This window comes from Emys orbicularis, chromosome 7, assembly GCF_028017835.1.
Source record: "Emys orbicularis isolate rEmyOrb1 chromosome 7, rEmyOrb1.hap1, whole genome shotgun sequence".
NCBI classification, from domain to species: domain Eukaryota; kingdom Metazoa; phylum Chordata; order Testudines; family Emydidae; genus Emys; species Emys orbicularis.
The window spans coordinates 80,803,958-80,817,500 of record NC_088689.1 but is presented as its reverse complement, the minus strand read 5'-3'; the positions used below and the strand labels follow the sequence as shown (position 1 = coordinate 80,817,500).

The window sequence follows — 13,543 nt, the reverse complement described above, 5'->3', positions numbered from 1 at the left end:
CCCTGAAGACAGACTTCTTTTACAGTGTTCTTCAGCTATCTAAAAGCTATCAAAAGGCCACATTCCTTAGCCATGGCAAACCTTTTATTTTTATTTTGTGTGCTTGCAGATTTAGGGTAATTCTGGATGTTCTTGTGTGTCTGGGGGTGAGGGGATAGGAAAATGGCACCGACAGCCAGATTAGAGCACTCACCTGTCTTTCTTTTCATCAGCCTCACGTCTGCAGGCTGAGGGCCTTCGAAGGACTCAATAAGCTCTCGAATCTGTATGGAGTTTAGTCATAACAGACAGTTAAAGATTCAAATCTTGACAAATATCCTTTTTATCATTGCGAACTAATTTGCAGCCTTCCACCCCAAATATTTACTCTGAATGAGAATCATTGTGTAAAATCACATTTGTGAATTTACTTTACACTGAATTGAGAGAAAAGTACCACCTCCCTGTGTAGGAAGTAATTTAAGAACAGTAAGTAATACTTACTGCACCCAACCAGTGCTCCCCTTATTTGTATTTAAGTAGTGCCTAGGAGCTCCAGTCATGGACTAGGACTCCATGGTGCCAGGTGCTGTACAAGCAAGATGCCTGTCTCTGCCTCCAGGAGTTTGCAATCCAAGATATAACCTACAGTACTCTTGTCTGCAAAATCGCTAGACCCGTCTCCCTTCCTCTCAAACCAAGAAGACTGAAGGGTATTTATATAAACACTGATCTTGCCTTGCAGCCCCCCCCTTTTTGACCTACTCTCTCCACATTCTCTCAAGGGGAGGAAGGGATCTGTGCAGAATACTAACTTCAAAGAACAAGGCTAACAGGTTAATAAGGCACCATTTCCTCAACTGTACTGAACCTGCTTAAAGCTCCAGAGGTGCCCAACGAGAAAGATGAAAAAAGATTAGTAAGAAGTTCCTCAGAAGGGTGAAGAAAAAGGTCACTATTGGCAGAAATGTTAGAAAACTGATTAAAAGCAGATAAAAGAAATCCCGACATGGCACAAAATGAAGATATGCAACAGCTCAAAAAGACCTGTCAGTACAGGGAAACCCAAAGGCAGATCTGATCAACAAAGCACGAAGACAGTACATGGCCATCCTGTAGCTTTGCAAGTCAAACTGACCTATGGTTGACTATTGTTGACAGTGGCGTCTTTTGGAGCGGACTTTTACATACAACATGTCAAAGAAAAATTAAACAAACAAAGATAGCCATTGCAACTGTCTTCCCTAACCACAAAGGAAAGGCTGCAAATTTGTATAGCAGTAGTTGTTGCATTTTGGAAAGTGCAAACTCAAAACAAAATATGACTAACTGGTACATAATTCAAAGCCCTACTTACACATTAAAGATTTGTTAAAATTCTGATCCTAAATGACAACATTATTCAAAGAAACTACACTACAGTCATTTTAGCAGTTAGCAGGCAAATCAATATTTAAAAACTGTTCAAGTAATACAGCTCAGCTAAATCCATTTAAATGCCTCAGAACAAGTAGCAATTTTACACACCATTTATGCCTGATACTCAGGATTTCAATAAAATAATCAAACAAATAAAAACATATACTGAAATTTTATAAAATGAATTGTTGAGTTTGGATTTGAGTATATGTATGCTTTGTATGAAACAACCACTGCAGCATCAGACTAGTGAATGAAAATCAGAAAATAAACTGGGCTGGCAGGTCACTACTTTCCTAGCTAAGTGAAATGCAAAAATTTAAATTGTAAAAGTGGCCAAAAAAAATATTGGTTTTAATAATCCAGAGAGACATTATTAGAACAGACACTTCAGAATTACAGATGTAGTCTGGTTAAAAATCAAATATGAACAGCTCTGCTTTTGTGGGTTTGGTATTATTTTAACAGGCATTAGGATTAGATTATTTTGGTTACCCGGCCAATCTGGCAGAAACAGAAGAGATAAAAGAACACTGAAAACTACTTCCGAAAACTATTGGAATTTGCATGAACACTGTAAAGGCTCAAGAGTTATCATGAAATCTAGCTACCGAGCCCACTTGTACTCTGTCAGCATTATGGCAGCCATTTTACCACTCCAACAGCTGTGCTGACAGATTATGCTGGTGCAGAGATGTTTTAACTGGCTGAAAAGCTAAGTAAATTGGTGTAAAACAGCCAACTACATTATCTTTGGCCTCCATCAAAACAGGAAAATAAATCCATATTTGTCCCTGGAAAAATCTATGTTAGTTACATTTACGGAAAAGTAAATAAAGAAAAATAAGCAGAATTAGCACTGTAAGTAGTTACTTAATAGCATCTTTTCTGTGCCTTAGCCAGGGATGGCTACTAACCACATGCGAAAGGCTTATTTTTAGATTGTTCTATTTTAAAGAGGCACATACGGCGTTAGCTGATCCACTTATTTAATATAAAACAGCTACAGTTTAAACCCCTTCAAAAATCCAAGGTTAATAATGGAAATATTAACCAGCCCTTCGAGATAGGATTATCTTTGCAACCTTCAGGAAAGAGGCAGTGATAAATTGTATCTTTAATAAGGCGTAAATAAGGCTAAGTTTATGTCATGGAAGTCACTTGACCTCCTTGACATTCTCTGCTTCAGCCCCAGGGGCTGCTAGACTCTGGAGCAGGCAGCCAGAGGGGGGGGGGGGGGGGGGGGGGGTTGGGTGCCTGGGTGCCTGCAAGATTCCATTGACAGGTGACAGACTCCTGAGGGGCCCTCAGGGCTCCAGCAAAGGGTGACAGCCTTGCGCAGGGGAAGAGGGGGCATCTCAGGCGAGCGGCTGGGGGTGTCCCTTTTTCTCTTTGGGAAATATGGTTAGCCTGCAGCTCCCAGCTACTGTGGGCGGAGGGGGAACCCCACAGCTCCCAGCCACCAGGGTGGCAGAAGAAACAGTGGAGCCACAACAGCAGAAGTCACAGACAGATCACAGCTTCCGTGAATTTTTGTTTATTGCCTGTGACTTACTAAAAATAACCATGACAAAATCTTAGCGTTAGACATAAGTAAACCAAACCAATTTGGAACTCTTGGTAGGGTAAGCAAAGCCATTTTCTTTGGATACTTACATCGTTTTCTGTAACAGTGATAGGAAGGCCACGCAACATGATGGTCTTGCTTTCTTTCTCATCATTAATGTCATTCCTGTAGTCATGCTCTCCATAGTCACCATCAGAATGGTACCCATCTTCTGATTTATCGCTATTCCGTCTCTCACGCTCCCTCTCCCTATCCCTCTGGTGAGTGAATACCCAGATTAGCAAACTATTGCTAATGGAGACAGCTTATCACCAACATGGAAAAAGAAATCTTAACAAGATCTGGAGCTTTAATTTGCAACCAGACAGTAATTCCAAAGAAATAGTAAGAGATGTATCTTAAGTAACCAGTGAAGTTCCATTCCTGAGGAGAGTGGGTCTTACACTACTAATAAAAACTGTACTGGAAACCTTAGGGATGCTCTGAAGTGGCTGTTTAAAACCAGATTTGGATTCTATCACCTCATAATACCTTCTCCATAAAAGTGAAGGTATCAGTTCTGCCAGGAAATCAAGAATAAAGAATGTGTTAATATATTTACGGTTACAAATTTTGAAGAAATTGGATTACTACAGACAAGCGTCAAGATCGATACCAGAAGTTCACCAGTACAAAAGTTTGAGATCCCTTTCACATAACAAGCCTCTGAGTGTGTCCCCCTTATACATTAAAAACACTTTTTATATAGTTAACACCATTATAAATGCTGGATGCAAAGCAGGGCTTGGGATGGAGGCTGACAGCTCGCGACCCCCCATGTAATAACCTTGTGAACCCGACCCCCAGTTTGAGAACCCCCGATCTATACTATGCTGATGACTATGTTATCAGAACGCTATTACAAAATTCACTCACAGCCTGAGTGAATGCAAATGTTTTCCACTTACCTCAGGGCTATCATAGTCCCGGCTGTCATAGTCCCGGCTGTCATAGTCCCGGCTGTCATCATATCTCTCGCTCCTGCGCTCCTCACTCGATCTCTTGTAATCAGAATCCCTTCGCCTGCTTCTAGAGTCCCGATCCTCCCGATCCTCTCTATCTATGATAGAGCCGTACCTTCCACTTCGTTCAGTCCTACTCACACTGTAAAAGGGAGGTTTGTTCAGTTTGAGAATTCTCTCTCAGGGAAAAGAAGTAATTCAGGGAAATGCCATGGTTCAGTTTACTTTCAATACCATAGCATCTGTGTCAGTTCAGGAAATTCTAGCATTTTCAGTTCAAAATTAGCTAAATAAGCTACAACACTGCAAAAAATGAATCGACTACCACCCACTCCTCCATTTTGTAGCATCATGTCATTCAATAACACAATAGTCAAATAGGTCTGGAGAATACACTAGTGTACACGTTATGTGGAAGTGCACTAGTGTGTAAATTGAAGAATGTGTGTAACAAAATATACAGATGAGAAATGCATTGACAGAGATAGAATCATAGAATATCAGGGTTGGAAAGGACCTCAGGAGGTCATCTAGTCCAACCCCCTGCTCAAAGCAGGACCAATTCCCAACTAAATCATCCCAGCCAGGGCTTTGTCAAGCCTGACCTTAAAAACCTCTAAGGAAGGAGATTCCACCACCTCCCTAGGTAACCCATTCCAGTGCTTCACCACCCTCCTAGTGAAAAACTTTTTCCTAATATCCCACCTAAACTTCCCCCACTGCAACTTGAGACCATTACTCCTTGTTCTGTCATCTGCTACCACTGAGAACAGTCTAGATCCATCCTCTTTAGAACCCCCTTTCAGGTAGTTGAAAGCAGCTATCAAATCCCCCTTCATTCTTCTTTTCTGCAGACTAAACAATCCCAGTTCCCTCAGCCTCTCCTCATAAGTCATGTGCTCCAGCCCCCCTAATCATTTTTGTTGCCCTCCGTTGGGCTCTTTCCAATTTTTCCACATCCTTTTTGTAGTGTGGGGCCCAAAACTGGACACAGTACTCCAGATAAGGCCTCACCAATGTCGAATAGAGGGGAACGATTATGTCCCTCGATCTGCTGGCAATGCCCCTACTTATACAGCCCAAAATGCTGTTAGCCTTCTTGGCAACAAGGGCACACTGTTGACTCATATCCAGCTTCTCATCCACTGTAACCCCTAGGTCCTTTTCTGCAGAACTGCTTCCTAGCCATTCGGTCCCTAGTCTGTAACAGTGCATGGGATTCTTCCGTCCTAAATGCAGGACTCTGCACTTGTGCTTGTTGAGTTATTAGGCAACCTAACAGGTCTCTTCCATACAACTATGATAACCTCTGTTTTGCTATTTTTCTAATCCAAAATCCAAAAATACATTCAAGTTAAGGTTTTTAGTAGAAAACAAATTTATCAGATTAAAAAGTGATAATTGGATATAAACCAGTCACATCAACTGGAGACTACTTTTCAAATACAAGAGTTGATACTATTTTTATTACTCCCTTCACAGAGACGAGCAAGTTCGCCGCCAGTGAATTATTTTGGTGGCACTGATTGCTTCTCCAGAGCTGTTTTCCTCCAACCCACATGTACAGGGAATGTGGAGGGTCCACATCACCTGTCATTTTAAGCAATAGCGGCTAAACTATTGTACTAAGTGGAAGATGTTTTCTTTTTCCAATTCCTAATTAATCAAAGCATGCTGCTGCTTGCTACTAAGAGTATTCTCAAAAGGGTTTATTGATTTGAAAACTTAAGACACCCTGATGATTCCTTAAGACTACTGGATCCAGTTATTGAGCTGTTTTCACCACTAATCCTGCCCCATAATGTGCTCCTCTAGGACCCCTACCACATATAAATAAAGGTTACTATAGTGTCACCTTCTCCAGCACCAGTAGCTAGTTGGTTTTTTTTAAACACCGCTAGAGATTTCCTTCCTAATAGCCCATATAGAAGAAGCCAATGCCAAACTAGTACCAATTTAACAGATATTTCTGTTAACAGGCTTCTCTCCTTTTGAGGGAGTGATTTTCTTTGCTTTAGATTGTAATAAAATTCTCACTGGCTTGTGACCTCTCGGGGGCTGAGGAACACTGCCCTATAACAAGTGCATTTCTCTACATATTGGCGTGAGAATAAGTCCTGCTTAAGCCCTGAACAGAGCAAAAGGGTGGCCATGGGCTACCCCATAAACTAGCGGATTTGGATCTCGCTCAGCCATCCGTGTGCTCGCGGGGATGTGCCTGGCTCGGGGAGATGCCAGTGGCCTGGGCGGCTGCTCGGCAGCACACAGTGCCTGCCATCCGCGGCCCCCCATCCAGAGCGAAGAGGGAGAGCTCATCGGGCACGGTCAGGCGATCGCTCTCCTGTGCGGGGGGCGCGGGCGCTACCTACCGTTTATCGGAGCCCATGGTCCCACGGGCAGCTTGCCTCCCAGCCCGGCACACAGACGATCAGCCTGAAGGACAAAGAAGAGCAAGCGTCAGACCGCGCGCACGGGAGCGCGTATGGAGGGCGCGCATGGTTGACGAGCGCGCTCAGGAGCGGCGCGCGAGACGGGGGGGACCCACGGAACCCGGCAGCGCGCGGGACTGCCGGGGGGGGGGGGGCGCTACAGACTAGCGCGCGGGACTGGGGTCGGAGCACGGGAGCTTCAGGAAACACGCGGGTCAAGGCCAGCGCTGGCCAAGGGAGCCCCTACCCAGGCAGTGATGGGGGACGATGGGGACTCTCAGGGCCAGGCCACTCTCACTTACCGACCCGCGAGCTCCGCCGACGCTTCTCTGCCGCTCCGTAAAATGGCGCCCAGGAAGCTCACCGTCTCCTGCCCACAATGCCCGGCGCCGGTCGCCTGGAAGCTTCCAGCGGCCGCGCGTGCGCAGCCCCCCTCAGCCGCACGGCATGCTGGGGACTGTCGTGCGGGTCCCCGGCCGCATCCCCCTGCTGCTGCTAGAGGCTCCCCGGGGAGACCCCTTCGCAGCCGAGTCCAAAGAGTGGGCGGACCCCAGCCTGTCCCCCGCGCCCCCCCCCCCCCGAGCTCCCTGCGTCCCCCACACCAGGCTGGCCACTGGGTGGCAACCAACAGCTTCCGAGGCGCCCCGGAAGGCTAGAGCTGGCTACCCAACCAGTGCTTGATTTGTGCCAAGGCCGAGCGCCGGGCTTGGCAGGTCCCAGCCCAGCACTTCTGGCTTGGCGCACCTGTTATGGATGTAAAAATATTGCTTGAGCCTGGTCCCTCTTCCATTACACATTAAGACCGGAGCTCGCAGGGTTAGGACCACCCGCGACCCTGCTGGGCTGGGCACTGCGAGAGCAGCAGTCAGTGAGGGGAGAGGGCAGGAAACTGCAGCCCGGTGTGAGCTCGATGTAGGGGCGATTTGTCAGTAAGCCGCCGGGGCCAGGCACGTCTCGCGGAGCAGCAAAGCGGCCAAGGCCGCAGCAGTGTTAGCAACTCGCCCCTGCTCTCCGCTACCCTGGCGCGCTTTGCCCTACGCAGAGCTCGATGCCGGGTGGCTGTGGCCCTTTGCCCCCCCTTGCCCAAGGGCCTGGCCCCAAGGCGGTGGCTGGCTGCAGCGGGGCCTGAAGCCAGGGAACGGGGCTCTTCACCCTGGGAGCTGCCCCAGCCGCCTACCACAGGTCGCGCCCATTGCCGGAGCAGCTGCGCACAAAGGAGCTGGCCGCCGCCCCTATGCCACGGAGGCAGAGGCGAGACTACAGATCCCAGCGTGCAGTGCGGCGAGGCGGAGCATTGCACGCCGGGAACCTTTTGATGTTGCCCACGTGCCGGTCAGTGACAGTACTGCACTGCAGGGGACGGGGAACGTGCCTCCGGAGCCACAGAAGAGAAGTGTTAGGGGGAGGGGGAGAAATGCATGGGCCCTACGGGTGCATTTGGGAGGGCATCAACAGGATGGGGGAGGGGATGTTTGCCCCTTCCTTCCCCCAGTGCTGTGCCCACTCCAGCTTGTGAGGCCCACCAGTCAGTAGCTGCAGAGTGGGGCAGTGCCTCCCCTCTGGGCACAGCTGCTCCAAACTAAACAGCAGTGATTCATGGGGCGGGGGGTTAAGGGATTTATCTACAGGCAGGCAGGGACTCAGGGGATTGGCCAGGAATTGAACCCAGGTCTCATGTTCTAGGGCAGGGGTCTCAAACTCAAATGACCATGAGGACTAGTACATTGGCCCGAGGGCCGCATTACTGACACCTTCCCCCCCTGCCCCCACTCCACCCCTTCCATGAGGCCCCGCCTCTTCCCACCTCTTCCCTGCCCCCATTCCAACCCCTTCCCCAAAATCTCCACCCCAACTCTGCCCCCAGGGGGTGCAGGAGGGGTGTGGGGTGGGCTCAGGGCAGGGAGTTGGGGTGTGGGGTGCAGGAGGGATGAGGGGTACAGCAAGGGGTCAGGGTGCGGCGGGGGCTCAGGACACTGGGTTGGGGTGCAAGAGGAGTGTGGGGTGTGGCAGGGGGTTCAGGGCAGGGGGTCGGGGTGCGGCAGGGGGGTCAGGGTGCAGGAGGCGTGCGGGTTGAGGCAGGGGGTTGGGGTGCAGGGTGCGGCAGGGGGCTCAGGTCAGGGTGCAGGAGGGGTGCAGGGTGAGGCAGGAGGTTCAGGGCAGGGGGTCAGGGGGCTCAGGGCAGGGTGCAGGAGGGGTGCAGGGTACGGCAGGGGGTCGGGGCACAGGAGGGGTGCAGCATGGGGCTCAGGGCAGTGGGTTGGGATGCAGGAGGGGTGCGGGGTGAGGCAGGGGGTCGGGGTGCAGGGTATGGCAGGGTGCAGGAGGGGTGCAGGGTGTTGGGGTGCAGGAGGGGTGTGGCATGGGGCTCAGGGCAGTGGGTTGGGATGCAGGAAGGGTGGGGGTGAGGCAGGGGGTCGGGGGTGCAGGGTGCGGCAGGGGGCTCAGGGCAGGGGGTTTGGCTGCAGGAAGGGTTCGGGGGGCAGGATCTGGCCCGGCGCGTACCGGGGGCAGGGCAAGCTCCCTGCCTGCCTGTCTGCCCTCGCAAGAGGCTGAAACGTGGGGAAGGGGGTGGCGGAGGGGCTGTGTGTTTCTGTTGCTTGAGGCACTGCCTCCAGCAGCTCCCATTGGCCGCGGATCCCCGTTCCCGGCCAATGGGAGCTGCTGGGGGCGCTGCCTGAAGTAACAGCCACACACAGCCCCTCCGCCGTCCCTTCCCTACGTTCCAGCCTCTTCCTGGAGCTGCGCAGGGCAGGGCAGGCAGGGAGCCTGCCCTGCTCCTGATGCATGTCCGGCTGCCGCTCTGGTAAAAACTGGGGGAGGACAGGGGGGCTGCGAGAGGCTTGCGGGCCGCAGAAAATCAGCCTGCGGGCCGCGTGTTTGAGATCCCTGTTCTAGGGCCAGTGCCCCACCTACTAGCCCATCCCTCCTACCTCTATACTAGACGGGGGATGTGGACACAAAAAAGCAGCCAGATGTGGCCTGAGTGACCAGGCCTCAGAAGCGTTGTGGGGACAATACCACAACCCTTGACTTTTCCGCTGTCATGTATATCTTATTGTATCACCACCGCTCCCCTCTCCAAGGCTCTTTCACTTTCTCCATGGAAACAGCACAGCTTAAAGTCATATCTTACCAAGCTCCACAGCTGTGTAGCAACAGCAGCATAATGGTATTAAATCCAGCTATGGCCATTCCCTTCCATTTATAGACAAAAGAGACTGCACAGTATCACCATGCTTATGTGTTCCAAACTCATGAGATTAAAAGAAAAAAAAAAAGATTAAGCCAAAGTAAATATCTAGGCTGTTTATTTGCTTGTCAGGTGTACTTGTCATGTTTCAAGCTCATCTCTGCAAGAATGGGGGCTAGAAACTTATTTTAAGAATAGGGGAGAATCTCAGTTTTGATAATCACTGGACTGCAGGAGCTGGAACTTTAAATAATAAAATATAAGGCTTGCAAAAAATTGTGAGAGTTGGCTACACTGCTACAATATAGCTCAGTAGAGCAAACTAGTTCTGCCTCATATTCAAACCCCCTTTATTCAGGTGTAAGTGGTACACATTATGATCTTTGGGACAGCCACAGAATTGGTGTAACCCTGTCCAGTTCTCCATTGAGATAGCAGCAGGAAAGCTGGAGTGGAAAAGTGGTTAATTTCACTGGCAGAGAAGGTGGGGTTGAGTGGTCTGCAAAGCATTCAGTTCCACTACAGTGCACGCTTCTCACAGGATATCTGGAGGCTGCCTGATCAGCAATCTGTATTGCTAAATCCACTGCATGAGGGACAACTCAGCAGTGTAATTTCAATACACTGGCCTAGAATCCAGCACAACTCAGGCAAGGTTACTAAACCAATGCAGGAAAGCTGCAGACAAAGCAGAGTGCCCATTTCCAAGCAACCTCTGCTCCAGGGGCCATGCCATCAATGCTGGAGCTGGAGGGGTTTGTCTTCTGAAGCAGCTGAGCTTGGATATTACCCCAGGGAGGAGGCTGTGATAGAAAGTATTGACTTCTTTATGTAACATGCCCCGCTGAGGCCCTGCCTGTGCGACAGCCTCTGAGCAGGAGTCGAATCAGCAAACCCTGGACAGTGACAAGTACTGCAAGCCAGATGGCCTCCACCCCTCAGTTTTACTGACATCACAACTGGGTTTATGCCTCCACCCTGCCTAGCCATGTATATTGGTGCATTCTGGGACGATGTGGGCGGCTGTCCCATAATGCCTCCATCCAGGGGACATGAACGAAGAGCAACATCAGTGGCAGGTTGGGCAGTGCATTCCGGGACGGCCCACTGCACAGATTGCTGGGAGGAAGGAGGTTTGGCCAAACAAGCTTGATTAAGGGTAGGGTGACCAGATGTCCCGTTTTTAAAGGGACAGTCCAGTTTTTTGGGAATTTTTCTTATATAGGCACCTATTATCCTCCACCCTGTTTCGTTTTTTCACAGTTGCTATCTGGTAACCCTAGTTAAGGGGGCCTGTCTATACCACAAAAGACAGTTACCTTTTTCCGTAACTGGTGTTCTTTGAGATGTGTTGCTCATGTCCATTCAACTCAGATGTGTGCGTTTGCCATATGCACCGGTACCGGAAGTTTTTCCCTCAACAGTATCCGTAGGGAACCAACTCCAGCGCTACTGGGAGTGGCGCACATATGCCGTGGCATATAGGGCGCCGCCGGCTTCCCCCACCCTCAGTTCCTTCTTGCCAGAAACTCCGACAGTGGGGAAGGAGGGTGGGTTGTGGAATGGACATGAGCAACACATCTCGAAGAACACCAGTTACAGAAAAAGGTAACTGTCTTTTCTTCTTCAAGTGATTGCTCATGTCCATTCAACTTAGGTGACTCCCAGCAGTACCCCGAAGGCAAGTAAGGAGTTCACGGACACGTAGATTGCAATACAGCTCGGCTGAACCCAGCATCATCCCTGTCCCGCTGTGTGATTGCATAGTGGGCCGTGAACATGTGCACCGAGGACCACGTTGCGGCTCCACAGATGTCCTGGATCAGGAAGTGTGCCAGGAAGGCCACCAAAGATACCTGCGCTCTGGTCGAGTGGGCTCTGACGATCAGCGGTGTAGGGACTACCACTAACTCGTAGCAGGTCCAAATGCAAGAGGTGATCCAGTTAGAAATCCTTGCGTGGACACTGGGAGGCCCTTTATCCTATCAGCTGAGATGAAAAGCTGAGTCGATTTACAGAAAGGTTTTGTCCAATCTAGATAGAAAGCCAGAGCCCTTCTTATGTCCAAAGCATGAAGGCGCTTCTCTTCACTAGTCTCATGGGGCTTAAGGCAGAAGACCAGAAGGAAGATGTCCTGGCTCATGTGGAAAGCGGACACCATGTTGGGAAGAAAAGCTGGGTGGGGCCAGAACTGGACCTTGTCCTTATAGAAGACCGTGTATGGCGCTTCTGAAGTCAGGGCTCGCAGCTTGGAGACTCGCCTCGTCAACACCACCGCCACCAGGAAAGCTCACTTCCATGATAGGTGAGATAGGGAGCACGAGGTCAAAGGCTCAAAGGGCGGACCCATGAGCCTGGACAGAATCAAGTTGAGATCCCACTGAGAGGCTGGGGACCGGACTGGAGGAAAGAATCTCTCGAGGCCTCTAAGGAACCTGACTGTCATGTCATGGGAGAACACAGTCTGCCCCTGGGTTGGCGGATGAAAGGCTGAAATGACCGCCAGATACACCCTGATAGAGGAGTGAACCAGGCCCTGGTTCCTTAAATGAATCAGGTAGTCCGAGATTGACTGCACCGAAGAATGCAAAGGGGAGATGCCCCATTCGTCCTCCCAGCGGGAGAACCTCGTCCACTTTGCCAGGTAGGTCTGTCTAGTTGAGGGCTTTCTACTCTCAAGGAGGACCTTCTGGGCCCCGTCCGAACAGGCCCGTTCATCCGGGGTCAGCCATGCAACATCATGAGAGGTGTCCCTGAAGGAGGACGGGGAGGGTATGTGTGAAGGGTGGGTAGAAAGTAACTGAAGGGTGTAACCCTGCACCACTGTACTGAGGACCCATTGGTCCGATGTTATAGATGTCCACACAGGGAGGAAGGAAGAAAGACGGTTGGCAAACAGAGGGGAGGAACGATCCAGGAACAGTCCAGTAGGTTGCCCTTGGGGGTACCCTCAAAACAGATGCTTACCTATCTGCTTATTGCGGATTGAGCCCACCTGGAATGTAGACGGGGGTTGGTGGCCAGGGTGCTTCTTGTATCTTTCGTAGGGAGGCTTCTAGTGAGGGTGGCTCCCCGGGCTCTGAGGCTGCTTGTGGGCAGGGCAGGGGACATACAGGCCCAGTGTTTTTAGGATCATATGGGAATCTTTCAGGCCATGCAGCTTAATGTCTGTCTGTTCTGCGAACAGGGCATGCCAGTCAAAAGGGAGGTCTTGCATTGACTGCTGAGCCTCCAAGACCAGAGAGGAGCAGCCACGAAGCCCTGCACAACGAGATGGCCGATGCTATGGTATGGGTGGCAGTGTTTTGCACTTATCACTAATGTGACCTTCGCCCAAGCACCGTAAACAACTATTATGTGGATGGCTAATAAGCATGGGCCTTTTACAGCGATCACAAGGTTTAAAGCCATCCCAAGGTGAAGTCCCTTTAGGGACCTACTAAGGGCATGTCTACACTACGAAATTAGGTCGAATTTATAGAAGTCTATTTTTAGGAAGCGATTTTATACAGTTGATTGTGTGTCCCCCCACTAAGTGCATTAAATCGGCAGAGTGCGTCCACAGTACCAAGGCTAGCGTCAACTTTTGGAGTGTTGCACTATGAGTAGCTATCCCACAGTTCCCGCAGTCTCCGCCGCCCATTGAAATTCTGGGTTGAGCTCCCACTGCCTGATGGGGCAAAAACATTGTCACGGGTGGTTTTGGGTACATGTCGTCAGTCACCCCTTCCTCCATGAAAGCAACGGCAGACAATCGTTTCCCGCCTTTTTTTCCGTGCGGGCGCCATACTGCTTTCACCAGACGGTGCAGTAGGACTGCTAACCATCGTCTTCGAACGACCGCTTCCGCTGCAACTCAGCTCTCCTGCTCTGGCCGCAGATGGTGCAATAGGTCGGAAAAACTGGTCTTCCAACCACCGCTTCCGCTGCCACTCTGCTCTCCTGCTCTTGTCTTGAT

The 13,543-nt window shown here is 50.3% G+C and overlaps 1 protein-coding gene across 1 annotated transcript in view; it reads right to left on the bottom strand.

Moving 5' to 3' along the window:
• RBM5 (RNA binding motif protein 5) overlaps nucleotides 1-6,811 on the bottom strand; it is a 24,547-nt gene extending 17,736 nt beyond the window's left edge. Inside the window, exons 1-5 of the mRNA XM_065408346.1 lie at nucleotides 6,698-6,811; nucleotides 6,336-6,399; nucleotides 3,913-4,108; nucleotides 3,055-3,222; nucleotides 194-263 (exon numbers count right to left, since the gene is read on the bottom strand). Of these exons, the coding sequence (XP_065264418.1) occupies nucleotides 194-263; nucleotides 3,055-3,222; nucleotides 3,913-4,108; nucleotides 6,336-6,352 (451 nt within the window). The 5' untranslated portion in view covers nucleotides 6,353-6,399; nucleotides 6,698-6,811. The remainder of the gene's footprint in view (nucleotides 1-193; nucleotides 264-3,054; nucleotides 3,223-3,912; nucleotides 4,109-6,335; nucleotides 6,400-6,697) is intronic.
• Nucleotides 6,812-13,543: the final 6,732 nt, after the last annotated feature.